The sequence below is a fragment of the Mustela lutreola genome, chromosome 2 (assembly GCF_030435805.1).
Source record: "Mustela lutreola isolate mMusLut2 chromosome 2, mMusLut2.pri, whole genome shotgun sequence".
Classification (NCBI taxonomy): Eukaryota; Metazoa; Chordata; class Mammalia; order Carnivora; family Mustelidae; genus Mustela; species Mustela lutreola.
In genome coordinates, this window is record NC_081291.1 from 90947009 (window position 1) to 90968062 (window position 21054).

General features: G+C 50.0%; 1 protein-coding gene across 2 annotated transcripts in view; it reads right to left on the reverse strand.

Annotated features, from left to right (window-relative positions):
- GALNT15 (polypeptide N-acetylgalactosaminyltransferase 15) overlaps positions 1 to 19533 on the reverse strand; it is a 46136-nt gene extending 26603 nt beyond the window's left edge. Inside the window, exons 1-3 of one of the 2 annotated variants that reach the window (XM_059162550.1) lie at positions 18326 to 19533; positions 5262 to 5428; positions 1216 to 1420 (exon numbers count right to left, since the gene is read on the reverse strand). In XM_059162550.1, coding sequence (XP_059018533.1) covers positions 1216 to 1420; positions 5262 to 5428; positions 18326 to 18852 — 899 coding nt within the window. In that variant the 5' untranslated portion in view covers positions 18853 to 19533. The remainder of the gene's footprint in view (positions 1 to 1215; positions 1421 to 5261; positions 5429 to 18325) is intronic. The other variant, XM_059162548.1, reaches the window with a different exon arrangement.
- Positions 19534 to 21054: the final 1521 nt, after the last annotated feature.

Sequence of the window (21054 nt, forward strand, 5' to 3'; positions counted from 1 at the left end):
CGGTTATTGTGATTTTGAGGGCAGAATCCAAGATGGCAGCGTTTGTCCGGTTTGTGTGTTTGCTTGTCCTCGTCCTGGTGCTGGATTTATGTACGTCTCCTTTTCTTCTGAGCTAAGAGACAGGAGTGGGTGATAATGTGTATCACAATGCTGGTCAAAACTAATCCTTCCTGATTTCACTTAAACTGTGATTGTTCTTTATTAAAAAGGAATTGTTGGACTATTAGCAATTGACATCATATTGTTTGAAACCTCCCTCATCAAGAGGAGTATGCTAATTCCTCTACCTCCTCATCCAGAAAGGGCTTTTCTCTGATGTTGTCAACCCCAACTTCAAAGGAGAGAGTGAATCTTTACCATGGGGAGGAGTGCAAGAATAGAAGTCATAAGGCTTGGTTCTGGCATCAGCCCTATCTGGCTGGCCATCATCAGAAACAATCGTTTGTTGAACTCCCACTGTGTGATAGGCCTCTGCAAACCCCCAGGGGTATGCCTGGATGGGGGAGCCCAAGGTGGGCTAGCCACCAGGTTTTGCTTTCCTGAGATATTCAGATTGAGGAAAATGGTTGATAGGACACATTTAGGAATTGTATGAGGAGAACAGGGAAGTGGGGAGTGAATGACAGCATGATGGGGGAAGAACAGAGAAATGGTCAAAGAAAACTTTTTAAATGTGGGGCTAAGGGGTGTGTAATGACTTCACATTCCTGAGGCCTTGGTTAGAACTTTGGAGACCCCTTATCCCAAAAACCAACGGTGGTTTTTGATGGAAGTTTAGCAATCACAGAATCTAACACATTCTGTTTAGGGGTAAGTACCTATGAGCAAAATAGAAAGATTTTCCCCAGTTTATCTGATAATCTTGATTAAAATTCCTCGCTTTTCAACGAAGGGAGTGATCACCATGGTAAGATGTTACCCTATTCAGGAGTGTTTGCCACTTAAGAGAAGTTGCTTCTCCAGGCCCGTTTTGGTCTTTAGAAAACAAGACAGATGGGCTGGAGGACATCTAACTTCCAATATACCTCCTATGCTTTCAAAAAGGTTCGACTTCAAACATCTGAAAAAAAACAACAACAAAGAAACATATTGCTTTGGCATGGGGGAGCCTTGGGGACTTGTTCAATGGTGGCTAGGTGTTCTGTGAGTGGCGGAGACCATAGACTATTTCTCCCAGACCCACCTCCACCCTCCAGAACCTGGGGGCAAAGTTACCTGTCACCAGCTATTCTGCTGAGAAGGGGCTCCAGCCAGCCCGGGTGGCACTCACAGTGGGAATCCATGAAGACCAGCACATCCCCGGTGGCCCTGGTGGCCCCCAGCATCCGGGCCCCAATGGCCCCCAGCCTCCTGTTGCTTCTGAGCAACTTCACCCCCTCCAGCCTGGCCACATACTCGCTGAGAGAAGACTTGAGTTGTCCTGGAATCAACAGAGTTGTGGTCAGTGGGGTCACAGATGCCGCAGATCATGATGACTTGTCTCTAGGATCATTGTCAGCCAGTCTCTCTCTCTCAGGAGCTGTAGTGAGTACCAGGGTCTCAAGACTCAGATACATGACACTGTGGTTGTTGCTAAGATATAAGTTGTTTTGTTAGTTTGCGGTGGATCAGTACTCTCTCCAGTAAAAGCCAGGAGAGACGGTGTCATAAAACCAGGAGAAGGGAGAAATGGCTAACCTTCTCTAAATGCATGCAACAGGGAGGTTATGTAGATACTGTTGGTGCCTGACTCAGATGGCCTGGGGTCCCTTTTTAGGTTTGGTTTGCACATAGTCAGCAACTATAGGTCTGCTGCTAACTAGTCTGTACCCTTCTCTGGAGACACGCCTTTGGGTATCAAACTGCCTCTCCAGCGAGTGCCAGTGAGTCCTGCAGAATGCCACCCCTGGTCCCAGAAGCCAAGGGTCAATGACCAACCAGTGCAGGGCTACCAAAGCCCACTCCCTTGCCTTGAGGTAAGACAGACTCTGAGATGCAGGTGGCACTGCAGAGCTCTCCACGGGTTCAGGCTATGGCTGGACTTCATCTGAAACCTCATCTTGGCTCAGCTCCTTCCTCTGCGTCTCCTGCTTCCCCTACCCTCCTACAGGCTTCCCCTGAGATTACATCCCCTAAAATTCACAAACCCATGAATCCCATCTCAGGCTCCACTTCTAAGAAATCTGACCTAAGACAGTGGTTAAGGAGGTCAAAGACAGAGGCCCATTAAATACGGCCACCAGTAGATCATCAGGGGTGCTGGCCAAAGTGGCTTCATTATAGTGGTAGGGGTGGATGGACAATGCAGTGGGTTGACGAGGAAGTGGGACATGAGAAACCAAGACCAAGAGTCTAGACATTCTTTTAGGAACCATGATTCTGGAGGAGATAAAGGAAGAAAGAGGCTTATTAGGTTTTGTGTTTAAGATAAGAAAAAAACTGTGTGTGTGCACCCACATACATGCATACATACATCAAGATGAGAAAGCCAGTGGAGAAAGTAGAAATAATGCATTCATGGAGAAGTAGTGTCCTTCATGAAGTCTTGGAAATGGGGCACCCCTAGTCCACTGAACTAAGATCTCAAGGGCAAGGATTATACCTTCTGCATTTCCAGGGTTCTGATCCCTAGCTTAGAGCTGGCCCATGGTAAGCATTCAGTATATGTGTGTTGAACAGAACTGTACCAACCAGCAAGAGTTTCTCTGGTTCTCCAGCCCAGAGGCAGTCTTGAAGGGAATGCACACAGACTTGCTACTTTGTTAGCTGTGTCTCCAGGGAGCTGGGGAAAGCTCAGGCAGCCTTTCCTGAAGACACCACCAGACTCCCTGGAGAGTTGTCTTCTGAGTAGCATACAGCTAGCTCCTCAGGGAGACTTTTCTATAAAGGAAACTGGCCTGAGCAGTGGACATAAGGATTCCCAGTCAATGGTTGTTGGCTTTTTGGTGGCAAAATATTATGCCAATTTATTACTTTATAATTATTTTTCTGGTAAGTTTGTTAGTCCCAAGTCCATTCCCTAGAGAAGGAGCTCTGTTAGCAAAACTATTAAAATTTCTGAACTTGACTATATTAGAGCCACCCCTTGGTGACCCCAGTGTACTGAGAACTGCTAGTTGTCTTGTCCAACATTCATTCTCCCCTTCTACCGTACTAGCAGAAACTTGATTTTGTTCAGAGCAGCTAAAAGCACTAACCTACCAAGACTCTCTTGCTGTTGCTAATAGCCTTATACTCTAACTCTGGTGGAAATACATACACTAGGTGAGAAGATTCTGGAAAAACTATTGTTTTCCTGATTTTTTTCTAAAGGACAAACTTGCTTGACCTCTGTCTATCTACATTTCTTCCTTTCCTGTTTGGAATGTGATGAGATACTGAGAAGTAGAGCAACCTCATTGGATTATGAGACCAAAAGCCACCCTCCCAAGTAGGGCTTACTGGAAGGAAGAAGATGCAGAGGGTGGGGTGCCTGGGTGGCTCAGTCAGTTAAGCCTCTGCTTGGGTCGTGATCTCAGGGTCCTGGGGTTGAACCCCGTTTCAGGATCCCTATTCAGTAGGGAGTCTGCTTCTTCCTCTCCCTCTACCCCTCCTCCCTGCTCTTGTTTTCATTGTCTGTCTCACTCAAATAAATAAATGAAATCTTTTTTTTTTTTTAAGGTGAGATGATTTAAAATAATTAAATTAAAATAAAATAATAAAAATAAAAAATAAAATAAAACAAGAAGAAGATGCCAAGGACATTGGAGGACCCAACTGCCCTGGGGCCCAGCTCCTCTGCTTCTACGCACACAAGGAGAAGGGAAGCTACCAAAGGACACTGACATAACACAGTTCATCAGCTGATGGGGGAGGAAGCACAGATGTGCTCTTGGGAGGACTCTGGCACAGCCAAGAGTTCAGACACTATGGGTACTTCCACCAGCCAGCTGAGCCGAGCCCAGGAATCGCTCAGTGGTCCTGCCTAATATGCAGCCGAATGTACCCTAGTAACCTCTTCCAGAACCTCTGGCTCGTCCAATTCACTGCCATGCCTGAGCTGGGAAAATTCCCCACATGAGGACCTACAGAAGACCTAACAGAGGCCTGTGGCTACTCAAGCTTGTCTTTTATCATTCCCCTCAGAAAGGTGTTTTTTGGACCTCAGCAAGTGTTCATTTTACCTGGGAGCAGTCTTTTCTCCCCACAGAGCCAAGGGGGACCTCCACAGGAAATTTGGTTGAGCCAGAAACAAAGCCTGAGAAGAGCAGTAGTTCTCAAAGTGTCATTTACAGACTGGCATCATGCATGTCACCAGAGACCTTGTTAGAAATGCAAATTCGGGGACACCTGGGTGGCTCAGTGGGTTAAGCCTTTGCCTTGGGCTCAGGTCATGATTTCAGGGTTCTGGGATCGAGCCCTGCATCGGGCTCTCTGCTCGACAGGGAGTCTGCTTCCCCCTCTCTCTCTGCCTGCTTCTCTGACTACTTATGATCTCTCCCTCTCTGTCAAATAAATAAAATCTTAAAAAAGAAAAAGAAATGCAAATTGGCGCGTCCAGTACCAGATCCAGAAACTCTGGGGAGATCCTAGCAATCAGTGTTTTAACAAGCCTGCCAGGTGATTCTGAGGTACATTCAAGCTTGAGAAGCACTGACCTAGAACCTTCTTCTGGCTCCATCTTCTCTGAGTGATTCAGCCATTCAATGGACTGGTCCCTAGGAGTGAGTTTCCCATCGGTGGAAACATTTGAGCAGATTCTATAAGTCTGGGCTCTGGGCCTGACTCTGCTGCCCTTGGCATGACTCAGTCCTGGTCAATTCTCTTCTCCAGGCCTCAGTTTCCTTGGCTGGAAAATGAATGGATCGGGCTAAACGAGAATGATTTGGGGACTCATACATGTCAAGTGCTTCACCCAGTGTCTAGGAGGCAGTGAGACCTTAGGAATGGCCACCCGGCTGTGATTCCTGAGTGTCTGGGCAAGAAGCATATTGGACTGTGGGGAGACTGGGACTGGGAGGGATCCCGCTGGAATCAGGCTGGAGTGCCCCTCCTGAGATCCTCGCCGGAATCTCCTTGTCTTGCTTGTCCACTTTGTCTTCTCTGTCTTCTCCCCACAACTGCCTTACTGGGTGCCCCAGGGGCTTTTCCTAATGAGTTACCTGCACCTGATCATCACCTGGAGACACGCTACTGGGAACCTTGACTCTACAGGCTCTAAACCCTAATCTTTGCGTGGAATTCCCTCCCGCCCCTCCCAAGGTCTCAGCCCACCCAAGGAGCCAGGAGGAGCCAATAGCCACCTTGCTGACTGAGGTCGTCCACCAAGATGATCTCCTTCAGAAAGGCCCTGGGCACTGTGTCAAGGATGCTCTGCACGGTCCTCAGGAGGGTGGACCAGGCCTCGTCGTGGAAACAGAGGATGACGCTGGCAGTGGGCAGGCTGTCTCCGTAGTGCTGCTGCAGACACCTGTGGGGAAGAGGAGCAGGGAGCCATGAGAAGAGAAGACCAAAAAGAGCACTGGACCTCCTCTAACACATTCCCTCGGCCCTGGCTGGGGCTGCTTTAATCAGATAGCTCCCCTGCCCCCAAACTCAGTAGCTCTCTTGCTTGAAATTTCCATGGAAAGAGAACCCATCACGCCCTCACAGTAACGCTGTCTGCTGTCCCCAATCCTCAAATCCCAGGAGCAATGTTTAATCCACGCCTTCTCATAGCAGTTGAGAGGTACTGGCACTCTTCCCTGCAAACGACTGTTCTAACCTATAAAATGGGAATGAATGACATCACCAACCTCATAGAGCCTAAAGAGGATGAGGTACATAGTGAGTGTCCTGTGAGCACGCCTTGTCCTTTGTTTAAGGGCAGAAACACAGTTTTCTTTATTTTTGTATCTGTATAATCTAGCACAGCACCTGCACATCATAAATGTTAAGCATTATTAGTTTTCTTGAAGAAGGGCAAGGAGGGAACATTTGTGAGTGCCAACGATATGCCAGATACTGTGCTAGGTCCTCTACACATATTACTGCTTGTTTACACTGAAATAAGTCTTTGGTTTGGGTCTTACCTTCATTTTGTGGATAAGGAAACAGGGTCAGAAAGTGGTCAAGACTTATCAAAACTCCCAGTACTGGTAAGTAGCAGAGTTTTGAGCTCCTGGGCCCTTTCCCCTCTGGGGGTTTGCAGCTGGAGAGGTAGGAGTGGGAGGTACCGCCTTTGCAAGGAGCCTGCCCTGTTCCCTCTTTCCTTTGCAGATGAGTAAGAAACTCTGTATTTGCATTGCATCTGGGGAGAGTTCTGAGTGAGACCACAGTGGAAGGCTTTATAATAACAACGGGATGCTGGGAGCAGTGTGCGGCTCACAATTGTTCACAAAAGGCACTATTTTTTTTCTAGGTAGCTTCTGAATGTCCCTCCTGATTTGCATTTGAGGAGGGGTTGGCTCAAGGATCTCAAACTCCAATACCTAAAGGCAATTGTGATGGTAGAACTGTCTGCAGACAGACCGCCAGACTAAGGCTGGCCCAGCTGGAGGGAAAGGCACTGTCCATACAATCCTAACCAAGGCTGAGCCTCTCAATGTGCAGGACACCTGTGTGACTCCAGGTAAAAATCCTACATCAGGGGGTAGAAGGGGAATACAAGGTAAGTGCTTTAAGGTAACAGTAAAATAGAAATCCTAGATTAAAAAAAAAAAAACATATGAACATCTCACAAATCAGCTGTCAATTATTTTATCAGTTAATATATTAATGCACTATTTCTTTCCATAAAGGATTTGAAGTCATTTCCAACACTATGCACGATAAAATAATGGTAATATAAAAGTTAAGATGGGGGCACAGAGTGGCTCAGTTAGTTAAGCCTCTGCCTTCTGCTCAGGTCATGATCCCAAGCTCTGGGATCCAGTCCCACATGGGGCTCCTTGCTCAGCAGAGAGCCTTCCTCTCCCTTCTGTCTGCCTGCCTACCGTTTCCCCTGCTTGTGCTCTCTCTCTCACTATCTCTCTGTCTGTGTCAAATAAATAAAATCTTAAAAAAAAAAAAGTAAGGATGAAAAGTCAGGAGGATGGGAATATAAGTAAGAATAGAAAGTCAAGAGGTACCTGGGTGGCTCAGTCAATTAAGCGGCTGACTCTTGATTTCGGCTTAGGTCATGATCTCAGGGTGGTGAGTTCGAGCCCTGCATGTGGCTCTGAGCTCAATGAGGAGTCTGCTTGAGATTCTCTCCCTCTCCCACTGCCCCTCCCCATGCCAATGCCCTCTCTCTCTCTCAAATGAATAAATAAATCTTGAAAAAGAAAGAACAGAAATTCAACATCTAGAGAAAGAGCATAAACATATAGACCATAAGGGCATTGGAGTTTCCAGAATGAATTTTAAGTTTGAGCTTCCCAGTAGCCAAAGGAAAATGGGAAGTTTGTTCTGCATGAGAATTGTCACCATCAGAGAAACTATATCCTAGAATCTTTAGGGAAAGTGACGCTCTTTCTAGGATTTTTTTTTTTTTTTTTTTTTTTTTTTTTACAATTTAGAACTTTTATTTTGAAATAGTTTAAGACTTGCAAGAAGTTGTGAAAATAGTCCAGAGAGTTCCTGTGTTATCTTCAGGCAGCTTTGCCCAGGGATGATAGATTGCATAACCATCCCCCATGAGCAGAATCGGGACTCTAACTCAGTTCAAGTACTATCAGCTCAAGTACAGGCTTTATTCGAACTTTGCCAATTTTCACATCTCACACTAGTTTTTAAGAGAAATTCCTACAGACTTCAGAAGAAGTCCCTAAATGGATGACTGTCCTTAGAAGAGTCCCTAAGACGAATGAAATCATGAATTTTATGTGCACTTTTCCAGGCTGCTTTCAGGGCTGCTCACATAACATGTCCAAAGTGGAACCCCAACCCACCCTGCAAGGTTTGGGGGAGATAACAGAGGTCCCAGGGCTCTGAAGCTCTGCGGAGGGATTCCACCCCTAGTGCCCCTCTCCGCTCTCACCCTCCTCCCTCCTCAAGCCCTGGTGGCACTTTGCTCCCCAACCTCACCCCACTTCGAGAATTTCCACTCTGCACTCAGGATTGCGCTAGACCTGCTCACAAACAGGTTCAAAATTTCCTTTGTGTCCTAATTCCTTTGAGGTTGGGAGAGTAGGAAAATTCAAGTGTCTAGGATTGGGGCCTCCAGTGGCTGTGAGAAGAAATCATGCCTCAGCATATTCAATGGGTACAAATGAAACCAAAAACATTACTAGGGCAGTGGCTCGGGGGCTGTCTGTTTTCCAACTCAGGAGAGATGCATGGGGACCGGGAGGCCTGCATATGGCATTCTCGTGGCTGCAGTTTTATAAGGACTGAAGTCTGTCACCTGAGGGCAGAACACAGCCATGCCTTGCGAAAGGACAGGTCTTTTCTCACTCCGAGTCCATAGAATTCGAGCACAGAAAAAGCACAAGAGTTTGTGTGTGTGTGTGTGTGTGTGTGTGTGTGTACGCGCGGGCGCACTTGTATGTGCTTGCGATCATGCATGTGTGTCCTTAAGAAAAGGTTAAAGAGCTTAGACTTCAGAATCAAACTGAGATTTCAATCTTCACCCTGTTTCCTAACTCTTTGGGTAATATACTCAATATTTACAAGCCTTAGTTTCGTCATCTGAAGACTGAATAATATTTACCCCTGGGACTGTTGTGAGAATGGAAGAGACAGTGGCCCTTTTATAGCTATATTTGAAAAAATGTACTTTACATGTGTACTGTATTTATGCTTATCTTTGTAAAATATAACAATCTCTAAACAACCACTCTACAGGATAGTGTGAAGGGCTGCCTGAACTCCTTTCCGAAGTTGTCTCCTCATGAGCAATAAGCATCATGATATCTATGGTGTTTCCTTTTTCAGTCTGGCCGCCAGGAAGCTCACAGTAAGGTCATTGAGAGGGTTCTATGGATTGCCTACCTTCGTCCTAATTTTCTCTTTGATCCTGACATTCCCTCTTTCCATCCAGTCATTTAACAGATATTTCCTGACAACCTGAAGTCTGTGAGGGCTGAAAGATGAATTAAACAGTTAAGATCCTTAAAGCAGAATCTGTGGTGCCCTACCTATAGCCCCTTCAGCTATATCCTTAAAGTACACCACACCGTGCTTTCCAACTGCCTGAGGGCTTTCTCTGCCTGCTAGAGATGCTCTCCCCATGCTGATCTGAAGAGCTGCCCTCCCCTGAGAGCTGCCCTCAGCCTGTGACTAAAAGGAGCTGACGTATTAGTTCCCTGACCCTAAGGAGGTCAAACATGGATAGACTGTTCCATAGCCCCTCCCAAATTCCCCAGCAGGCTGAGCCCCAGTTGCCCACTGAGGCACACACTTGAGAACACACCTTTCATCGGTCTATTTTCTGCTCCACATTCCCAGTCCCTTACCAGGGCTCCCTGGCATCGAGCGCAAAATGAATCCTTGTCTCAGGCTCTGCTTTGGAGGAACCCAAACTAAGACAGTCTCTGAGGTCATGGAGTTTATATCCTGTGAAGCTGATAACCAAATAATTACTTAACAGCCACACCAAGTCCTCCAAGGAGACCCTCAGGGAGCCAGCAAGCTGGGCAGTGGTATGGAAGCCAGGACCAGAATGGTGGCCAGGATACCATTGAAGGAAGGGGTCTGGGTAGGGAACAGGGTTCCTGGCAGATGTCACACCCTCTCCTAAGGCCTGCGGGTGAAAAGGAGCTTGGGCATACCAAGAGCTGAAGGGGAGGTATTCCAAATTGATTTCCCCTTATCTTGATTAACATTATATTAATAGCAACTTTCTATTTTATGATGTATTTTTAAATTGTCTGAGGGAATAAAGTAGGTAGGTAAGAAAACAAGTAAGCAAAAGGGCCCCAGGCAAGTCACTCCCCCTCTGCATGTTTCTGATTTTTTCTGTCAAATGGGGGTGCACGTTCTTCCTGCTGTACCCCTGCCATGGCTTCGTGGGGTTGGGGGATCGGTGAGGTGGTGTCTGGAAACTGGTTTTGAGCATTGCAAAGTGGTCCCCAAATGGGACAGGTGGCTGCGAAGAGGGTCCCTGAAGAAATGCTTGTTCTCCTTCTTTCCTAATGCAGTTACTTTCCTTGTCCTTCAACCACAGAGCTGGTGGATATTTTGCTCTCTCAGTGAGTACACGTCCACAGCCTCACCCTGCTCTCGTTTGTCCATCTTTCTGAGCGGCAGCAGCGGGGAAGGAAAGACCCAGGGCTTCGGCATCAGATCAACTTGGCTTTGACTCCTGGCTCTATTTACATCCCCTAATTAGCCAACAGAGGGAGGCTGAAGCGTTCCTATAGCCCAAGGGTGCGGCTGGGATCAGAGGACTCCTCCAGGCCCAAGAGGGTTGCTAAATAAATGTTAACTTCATATCTTCACTCTCTGAGATCAGAGGAGCCCAAGGTCTGTGTTTACACACAGATGCACGCCCTCGCCGCGTGCAGCTCCAGGATCCCCTGTGACCTCAGAAAATGCATTTGGACGATGATTCTGAGAAGGATGAGTCACAGCTTTGCGCCAGATGGCCTGGCTAGGCCACCAACACCACCCCCACCCTTAATGTGCCTGGCCAGCGTAGAAAGGATTCTGCTGGGTTTTTTGTTTGGGGGTTACTGACCTCCAGCTTCCACCAAATCGGCAGAGGTCCCCCACTCAGATGAGTTTCCATCTCACTGCCTGGAGCCCACCGATGCAACAATCTGGGGCCTTATCTGCATTCCTCAGGGCTCCCCACGCCCCTTGGGTTTAAGGCTGGCTCTTGCTCACCTTCTCACCTTTCATAGTCGCTGAATAAATATTTGCTCAGCAAATGAAGGTGTGGGCACTGCTCTTGCTTGCAAGGAGTATGTAGACTGGTGATCTATAGAAACAGGCGGGTAAGGCCACTGAGTCAGTGTCCCACGTTCTGCGAAAATCCCAGTGCTCAGTCCGTTTTGTCTGTAATTGGGGAGGTTTATCTTGGGAATACCAATTTCCAGGCCAGGCCTGGAGACAGAAGGGCTGGGACACAGCCTGGAAGTGATCCTTTGAGGGATGGATGATTTCCTACAAATGAGAGAGGTATATGGGACAGACTGGACCCTAGAGCTGAGCCTGAGGCCGCATACCCATCATTACCCAGAGTTGGAGAGAAGTCACACAAGAAGCACATAGTTCCCTTCTCTTCATGCGGCCCGCAGAAGCCTCACAGCCTCCTCCTGAGGGGCTCCAGGCATCCTTGACACTACTCTGATTCTGCTCCCTAAACCTGGACTAAAGATGGGCACTGACACTGACCAGGGCCCATAAGGCATCCTGGAGCAATTGTCCCCCCTAATAGGCATAGCCTTCCCCAAGTCATGGCCAAGAGAACTTTCCAGGCCCTCTATCTCAAGGAGTTTGATATCCAGACATACAAAGAGGGTCAGCAGTTGGTAGCAGGCCATAGAACAGGCAGTAAGCCAAAGACAGGCAGCAGAAGCCGAGAGGTTGCTCAGAGCCTCTCAGATGTCAACGCCCCCTGTTGTCCCCTTCCCTGTCCCCATCTTCATCCCTAAATGCAGATTTGGATTCCCCAAGTCTGCCCTTCAGGTGGTTCTGATGTTGCTGGCCTCTGGACCGGAGCCTGAGCACAGGACAGTGGTTGTTAGCAGTGAGACATTAGAAGGCGAGTAGCCAGGAAGACAACCAGCACACTCTGGGGACACCAGCTGCTGGAGGACATCAGGAAGGCCCAGCTCCGGAGGGGCTCTGGCTTGTGAGCCTCTTGCCTGTCCTCCTCCTGCACACCCGGCCCTCCTCCCTGGGCAGTCCCAGCTCCTCACGCCCTGTGCAGACTGCTGTGAGCCCACCACCAGCACCAACACCAGGGTCTCTGCTCCCGCGCACCCCAAAGGGCAGTTGCACACTAGTATCAGTTAGGAGAGTCCCAGCAAGTGGTATTTCACTGGCTGGTCTGGGGTGGGGCCTGGGCGCGATGAGCTGTGAAACTCTCCTGTTGATTCTAATGCACCGGCAAGGCTGTGAACCACTGGCCTCATCAGAGTTTCTGAAATTCTGACATGAATATCATCCGCTTAGGGATCTCGTTAACAATAGAGATTTTCATCTGGTAGGAGTGGGGCCTGAAATTCTGCATTTTCAATGCTGCAGGCCTGAGGACCACACTTGCTGGGGAAATAGCAGTTTTTCTAAGCATTAAAAAAGGCAAGAGAGGAGTTAACTACCTCTGATCTAATCCCCCAGCCTAACCCAAAGCACAAAGCTAGACTTGGCTGCATGGACTCCCGTGAACACATTTGATCTCAGAAAGTTATCTTCAGCCTGTCTATAGGATAAGCCCACTAAAGGGTGACAGATCCAGAATGGAAGTTGAGGGGCAGAGTGGGGAGGCACTGCTCCTAACCGTGGCTGCCCTGGGCTTGAGGGCAGAAAGCTTGGTACATGTGTATGCCCTCTGGACTCCACTGGCCAGGGCCCAGAACCAGCATTCCTACTGTCCACACTGGGTTGTCTTCCCTCCCTTCCAGGTTGGGGTGGCAGGTAAGCTGAGCTCCAGCCCAAGGTGACTGCCCCAGCCTGCTCCTTCTGCTCTCGCCTCGCAGCCCCCACCCTGGGGTCGTGCCCACCCCACTCACTCAGACGTACTGATGCCTGCCAACTGTCTTCTCTCTCTTCGGCCATCTGGGCATCAGAGCCAAGATCCTGAGGTGGCTCTCCCTGCCTGCCAGGAATGGTTGACAGGAAGGTAGACTGCAACACTACCTTCTTCTCGACAACAAAGCTGCTGCCAAAGCAGCCTCTGGGCAGGAGGGAAGGAACAAAGGACAGGATACCCCTGCCAGGATCTCCCCACTGGCTGTGGACCTGGGGCCTCGGCCCTGGTTGTGCATCAGAGTCACCTGGGAAGGACCAGGCCTCTCTCCAGACCAACTAATTCAGAATTCCTGAGAGCAGGACCCAGGATGAGTAGTTTTTAACACTTACCAGGTAATTCCACTATGCCACCACGTCGGTGAAGAATTAGTAGCCCATGGGGTAGAAAATAACTCTTTGGTCAGAGCTAGGACAGTGACATGCTGTCCACAGCTGCCTGCTCTTAGTCTTCTCCATCTCTCAATTCATTCCCAGGCCCCACACTCAACAATAGGATAAGGAGGGCGCCTGGGTGGCTCAGTTGTTGGGCGTCTGCCTTTGCCTCAGGTCGTTATCTCAGGGTCCTGGAATTGAGGCCCGTATGGGGCTCCCTGTTCAGTGGGGAGCCTGCTTCTCCCTCTCCCACTCCCCCTGCTTGTGTTCCCTCTCTCGCTGTCTCTCTCTCTGTCAAATAAATAAATAAAATCTTTAAAAAAATATATGATAAGGACACCTTTTGTTTGGACTTGAATACCAAGGGGGGAATCAACACACATTTTATCTCATTTAACCCATAGCCCACAGGACGGTGTTATTTTAGCTCCATTTTAGAGGAAACTGCGGCAAGGAGAAGTTGGGTGACCACACAGGTCCCACAGGAAGAGCTGGCGCCGGAATTCAGCCCCAGGTCTGCTGTTCTTTGGGCATATGTGTTAGTCACTGTTGTGGGGATAAAAACCAGGGAGACATGGGCCAAAATAGGAATGCAAGTTCCAAATTTATGCAAGTAGTTAGCGTACAGCAAGGTAGGGCTGAGCTGATATTTATATTTAAGTATAGAACTCTGGGTCATGAAAGGGACTATGTTCTCTGCCTCTCCTTTCTATTTTCCAATCCCAGTACCACCTCCTCCATGGAAGCTTCCAGAACTCTACTCCCTCTCCATTCACTGTCCAAATCAGTGGTTCCCTGAACGAACATCAGCTTTTAAAAATTCAGATCACTGCACTCCAACTCAGAACTGTGGAGAGTCTCCAGCAAGGGGTCTACATTTTTAACAAGCCATATGGGGAATCTGATAAGTACATACTTTGGTGACCCAACAGCCTCTTGCTGCTCAAACATGTGGTCTGTGGACCAGCAGCCCCAATCCCAGCTAGGAGCTTGATGGAAGTGTCGCATCTGGGGCCGAGCCCCTGGCCTACTATGCTAGACTGTGCATTTTAACCAGAGTCCTGGGGGGTGAGGTTACATACACTTTAAAGTTTGAGAAGCGCGGCTCTGTCTAACCTGTTGGGTATAGAGTGTCCGCAGATCAGCAGCTTGAGCATCACGCAGGAAACGTGTAGAAACCAAATGCTTGGGCCCCACCCTTGACCTACTGAGTCGGGCGCTGCAGGAGTGGGGGCCAGGAATCTGCACTTCAGCAAGACCTCCAGGTGATCCCAAGTGACTCAGCTTTGAGGGCCACTGCCTCGGTCAGGAGATCCCAAAGCACGTTCTCAGTCGGGAGCCTCTTTGATCCTGGCCATCAGTTGCCCTACACCAGATGCCAGGATGATCAAAGGAGAGCTGGGCCTGGCGGAGCCTTGAGAGCTGTCCTGCCACACAGACTGAATGGGCAAGACCTCTTCCAACCCCCTCTTTGATAGCAGCTTTGAAGGACTGAGTCTGCTCTGGTCTTCGGTCTGGGCCTCTTCACTTCATCCATGTATTCATTCACTTCTAGTCCCCCCACTGCCCCCAAACCCCTGCCCTCCCCAGAGCACGGCCAGTCCCTGGAGCTTCATCTGTTCTTATAAAGAACACACTGGTCAGTGTGCCCAGAGCTCACATTCCCTCAGTGATGTCACGCTACGGATCTCTTTTCTGCGTCTCATTTGCTTCGTTCCGCGTGATGTTTGAAGCGCTCCCCCATCAGTATTGTGCACCGAGTCTCTGCCTTCTCTCTCCCCCGGAGTGCCTCTGGGATGCACCCAGCTCCCCCAGCACCCTCTGATCATGTGCTCAAGTGGCTTCCCAGTCCTCAATGCCACCAACGACGCTGTGACAGACACCCCCCTTCCTGCCGCCCTGTGGACCCGTGTGAGTTCTCCCTCATTCACAGGTGGAGAAACTGGAAATGCTTCCAGCCCAAGTGACTTGCTCAGAGGGTACAACGTGGTGGTTAAGAACATAGCTTCGGTGCCAGACACACCAGCTCAGATAACCTGGCCTCAGTCCCTTCGTTTTCTGTGCCTCAGTTTTCATATCCTTAAAATGGAAATGATAAAGTATCTAGCTTAGGTTCTTTATGAAGATTAAATGAATGAAAACCACTTAGCAGCACGCCCAGCAATAGGAAGTGTGTTCACAGATAAATGTTCACTGTAATTTGGCCTTTCTTTCCAGAGCCTGCCTTTTGACCTTTTATACTGACTTTTCCCCCCTGTTTTGTTCTTGTGTTATTATTGACTTCCTTGCATACTGCTTTTCAAAGTGAGCTTCAGCAGTGACCCTAGAGGTCCTCAGATAAAGCCTGTGGCTTTGAGGGGGAATGAGCAAAGGCCAGGACTGGTTTCGAGATTTTGGTGCATGAATGGAGGCCAGCAGGACAGGCTTGCAGGAAGCCCTGGGACGGGTGGTGCTTGGTACACTACAGCCGAAGGTAGAGGCACGGGATCTCCAGAGTTCTCCTTGGTGGAAAAGCAGTGTAGGACTCACACGGGGTAGGACCTTCATCCACGGCTGTTTTTTTATGAGCTGGATTTGGGCCTGGTTTTGTAGTGGGGAGAGGCGGAGGGTCCCGTCCCCCTGGTTGCCTCACTTTGCAGAGAATCCCTTGTGGGTCCTGAGAGAGGCAGGAGGGGGAGACAGCAGCACCTGAGGGGCAGAGGGGAGAGGAGAGAGAGGCTGGGGGCCAAGGCCCTGGCCACACAGGCTGCATGGGGAAGCTGAGCCAGTAGAGGGCGCCACATACCTCCACACGGAGCTGATGGCGGGCCTGGGAGAACCAAGGCAAGCTGGGCGAGGGGGTTTGCCTTGGACTGCGGGGTTTTTCAGTCTGGAAAGTCCCAGACAAACTGAGACCAGTGGGTTACGCTGGCTTGAAGAGGCGCCCGCTGAAGAGGCTCCCACACACACGCGTCAGTGAACATTGCACACGTGACACAAACCGTACCCGCACTCATACCACACACGCAAACAACACGCACATGCTCTTCACATCCCAAGCATAGCACACGCAACACACTTGCACACACATGTATACCTCGCCTGTCACACTTACAACATGTATGCAACACATTCAGTGCACATGTGTACCTGCAAACTTGCAAAATAAGCAGTACCTCATAACAGACACGTGTACACCCCACACCCACATACACGCCACCTACAGGTGCACAACACACACTCTGCAAAATTCACCCAGACTTGCATCACACACACACACACACACACACACTCAATACTCATGCACTTCACACCACATGACTAATACATAACGCACATACACATGTACAGGTTGATCCCACACGTGTGCAACACATGCAACCCACATAAGCACATCTGCACACGTAACGCAGTCACCACACAGTGTCTATTCACGCGTGTGCTACAAACACACACACAAAACAAAACCCCAATCACAACACATACCTGCATAATGCATGTCACACTATGTGCAAAACACACATAATCACAAATGTACCATATATACCCCCTCATATATCAACATGCACACACATAAGAACACGGACACGTGCATGTGTGACTCCACACTGCACAACTCACACCTGTGCACAGCACAACACAACACATGCAGGATATGTATGTATGTCCAACACAACAGACATGCAATGTACTTACTACACAAAACACACATATGCACAAACACACATATACAAGGCACCTACAGCTATGCATATGCACAGCGCATTTCCATAAAGTCCACACACACACACACACACACCTGTGGGTAGCCAGCGACCCTCTTGTTTTAGGCAATGTTTCTTATTGGCAAGATGAAGACACTCCTTGCATTACGCCAAAGCAAAAACGTATGCCAAGAATTTGAAAACTATATATTCATTCATTCAGCCCTCATTTCTTTCTGTCCACAAGGCAGGGACCCGAGCATTGAGCAAACGTCAGGGACCACTTAGCTTTGGTTGTAGTGAGTGTGATGAATTCAAACTTCTGAGAGCACAAAATCGCACCGGGGTGGGCCTGGCTGGGTCTGGAAGTTTCCTGAAAAGAGCTTTTTAAGTGAAGACCTGAAGCTGGAACAGCAGGGTTGGGACGGGTAAAATGAGTGAGGCAGGTACACGCGCAAAGTAAGGAGCCACTGTCTCATGCGTGGACCTGTATTTGCATGCCTCGAGGGTGATGCTGGCCAGTCAGGCTACCAGGAAGTCACCGCCCCCCTGCCGCCGCCCACCCCTGGGCTCAGAGGAGCACATCGCCTCGCTCTTGACTGCAACTCTACGTGGACCTGCCCACCCAGCGAGGGTCAGAACTTGTATTTGCTTGGTGGGAAACTCGCTGGGCTCTAGAAGTGCAGTGGCTTCTAGGCAAGGAACTTCCCAGAGCTAACCAGCCACCTTGTCCCTGGCTGCTGGACCAGAGCCCTCCCCTGCAACCTGCCATGGTGATGGTGGGGGAGGACAGGGGATGCACAAGGCAAGCTCAGCATCTCCCTGGGTCCAGCCTGCATGTTGTCACACTTCCCAGCTTGCCTCCAAGGGTGCAGCCAGGCTCTGCTGCCGCAGCACAGCATTCTAGCCCCTGAGGACTGGGACCGTGACCCGAGTCTAGTAAACAAAGGAGGGTCGCATGAGGTGGCAGTCCAGGGAGACTGGAGCTTCTTGGATTCCAGTCTCTGCTTTGGTAACTGCTGGCTGTGTGACTGTGGGCGAGTTATTTGACTTCTCTGTGGCTTGTTTTCATATCTATAAAATCAGCCTGAAGGTAATCCTCTCACACATCTGACAGAGTTGTAAGGACTAATATATGAACAGCTCTTAGATTAAAATCAGGCACCTGGCAGGAGTCACAGAAATGTTAGTTTCAATTGTTATTTTGACCCAAAAGGAAAGCAAACAATAGCAACAACCATAATATCTAAATGCGTAGAGGCAGAGTGTTAGAGGTGGAAAGTGGGCTGGAGAACATATGCCCCACGCTCACTCTGTGTTGAATGGATAAAGCTGTTTGACCTGATCATCCCGAGACAGAAGGACTAGCACTGGAGTGGGGAAGAGCAGTAAGAGCTCCTCCTTTTCACACCTGGAGGGCTGGTTAAATCACCGGACCTATCCAGAGTTTCTCACTCCCTGCATCTGGGATGTGGTCTGAGACCACCCATTACTAACAAGTCCCCAGGTGATGCTTCTGCCACCCAGTCCAGGGACCACATCTTGGGAATTACTGCCCTAAGGACAGTGGAGGCAGAATGGAGAACATTGGTGTCTCTGAGTCTGCAGATAAGGCCTCGGGAGCTTGGGGAAGGGAAAGCCAGGGCCTTACTTACAGTGGATGCCGTACCTCAGGCAGTGCCCTCTGCAGGGGGATGCGGGCACTGAACGCTTCCTCCAGGCTGCGTGGGGTCAGCTCATCTTCAGATGCTGCCCCATCTTCCTCCTCTGCGGCCCAGTCCCTCTCTGGAGCCTCTTCATCCTGCCTTCTGCTTGGCTGTTTGATGAGCCGGTAGCTGCCACCTCTCCTGCTCTGGGTCTTGTTCCTTCTGGCCCTGGGTGAGGCCACGGCCACCAGGAGCTGATCCTCTCGCAGAGAGATAAAGGGGGGCACGCCCTCCAGGGGGCTGTACTCTTGGCCCTCATCTTCGGCCTCCAGCACCCATTCCTGGGATTCCCCGAAGTCCAGGCGATACCCAGCATCTGGGCTGCGCTGGGTGGCCTGGGCTGTGATGGCAGGGTGTGGGGCATGTGGGGGAGGGAGCAGCATGGCCACCATCAGCAGCACGCACCCCAGCATCAGCAAGAGCAGCAGGAATGGCAGTCTGCACGGTCCATGCCGGCATCGCTTCCTTAGGAGCATGTTGCTGGAACTTGCCAAGTGCAACAGGTCATATTCAAGTTCGCATCCTCCTCCAGCTCCAGGTTCCTTCAGGCTTGCAGGAGAACCTGGCCTCCTAGTTCCACCTGGAAGTTTCTTGTTGGTCACTTAACCTGCTCCTTTTTTTCCATCTGGCATTTGCCAACAGCACGTGCAGGACTGACTTGTACTCACAACCAGGAGGCCACGGGACCCAGGTCCCACGCTGGTTCCTTCCTCTCTGAGTGGAGTTCTGAAATTGCCTTCTGAAAGCCCATTCACGGGGTCTTCAAATGGAATAGTTTTGCCCCCTTTACCCTCTTTATCTCCTTGGGGGAAAAAAATTATTCCATTCTGCTCAGGTGTTTGGTCTCACGTGTTTCTTCCCCACCCCCCCCCCGCCCCCACCCCCTGCGCTCGCATGAATGGTCAGGTTGCTATGCGATGTCTTGAGGGGAGCTGGTGAGTCCTCAGTCCAGCAGAGCTGACAGTCGTCCTCCTTTGGACACTTCAAGTCAGGTCAGATCAACAGATGTGAAGCCGCAGGCAGCGCCTGATTTCCTTTCACACATAGCTCGGAGCTCAGCTGAGAGCCCTCTGCCAGACACATCGGGAGCCAAGCGTGCGCCTCGCTCCTGGTCCTAATGCCCTCACTGTTCCCAGACTTTGCACAATCCCACAGAACACAACTCTGGGGCAAAATAAACACTGTCACCGCCAGGACCAAACCCAAACAGGAATGTGCCAGGAGTTGCAATTTGAATCTCGCAGATAGGAAAACTTCTTTCCCCACCCACAAGGGCAGTCAAGAGAGTTCCCTCCTGATTTCAGGAAGGCTGTAACCTGGGGCATAAATGCAAACGGCTAGCTGTCTGTTTGCACCCTCAGCCTCCCACAAGTGGTCTGGGAAGTTAGGCTGGACTCTCCCTCCTTCTGAGAATGAGGGAAGCTGGGGGGAGATGCTCTTACACTTAAGCCCCTCCTGCCCACAAGAGCATCCGAAGGCCTCTTATACACAGTCACTAAGGGGGGAAATCAGGGAAGGAGTGGTGTATTCTTCAGTTATAAAACCTTCATCCAACCAACCGATTTTAATGAGCACCTACTATGTGCCAAAACTATTCTGGGACTGGGAGTGCAGCAGTGAATAAAACACCAAAATTGGTCTTTCGGACTGGAGTTTACATTCTAGCAGGACAGACAGATAATTAATTGAAAAATGCAGTGGGCCAGGTGCTGGTAAGGGCTCAGGAGAAAAAACAGGGCAAGGGGCTGGGGAGCATGCACTGGGGGTTGACAACAGACACTGAGCGGTGAGAGAAGATTTCACAGAGGAGTTCGCTTCCGCGGAAGGAGGGGCCAGGCAGCAATGTGGGGGCGAGCATTGGGTCAGGGGCTAGCAAAGGCAAAGATCCCATAGAGAGCATGTGCTGAGCCTTTCCAGGAGCAGCAGAGAACCTGTGTGGCAGGAACGGAGTGAGGAGGGAGGAGGGCAGAGTGTGGTGGAAAACAGGATGAGAATGGTAACAGGGTTGAGGTGAGGGGGGTCATGGAGGGCCTCGGAGGGTATTGTAGGGATTTGGGCTTGTCCTCTTTCCTCTGCGTGAGATGGGAGCTCTTGGAGTGTTGTGAGTGGAGGACAGACACAACTGACTTAGATTTGAACGAGATCACTCTGGCTGCCGTGTCGGGATCACACTGGGGGGGGGGGGACAGAAGGGAGGAGCAGGGAGACCAACTCAGGTGCTGTTGCAGCGAGAAATAATGAAGGCATGGACCCAAGTGGAGGTGCGGAGGAGCAGTCAGCTTCTGGACGTATGCTATCCAGTGGAAAGAGAAAGAAGAGTCCAGGGTGATTTCAAGTTTTGGGTCTGGTTGGAAGAACAAAGTTGCCCTTACCCAAGAAGGGGAAGGGCAGGAGTTGGTAGAGGGAGATGTAGGACAGCGGCTGTTTGGGCCATGTGAAGCTCAATATGTCGTGTAGGTAGTTAAGGGGAGGTGACGGGTGGGCAGCGGGATACGCAACAGCTGGGGGCCGGGGGAGAGGTCTGGCCTGCTGATGGTAAAGCTGCACGGGGACGGTGTCTGAGGCCATGAGATTCGAGGGGGTGATGTAGATGGGAGAGAGGAGGGAATCCAGCATGCTCAGAGTTCTTAGGCTTCTGGCTGGCATAGCCAATTAAGGGTGACCAACCATCACAGCGA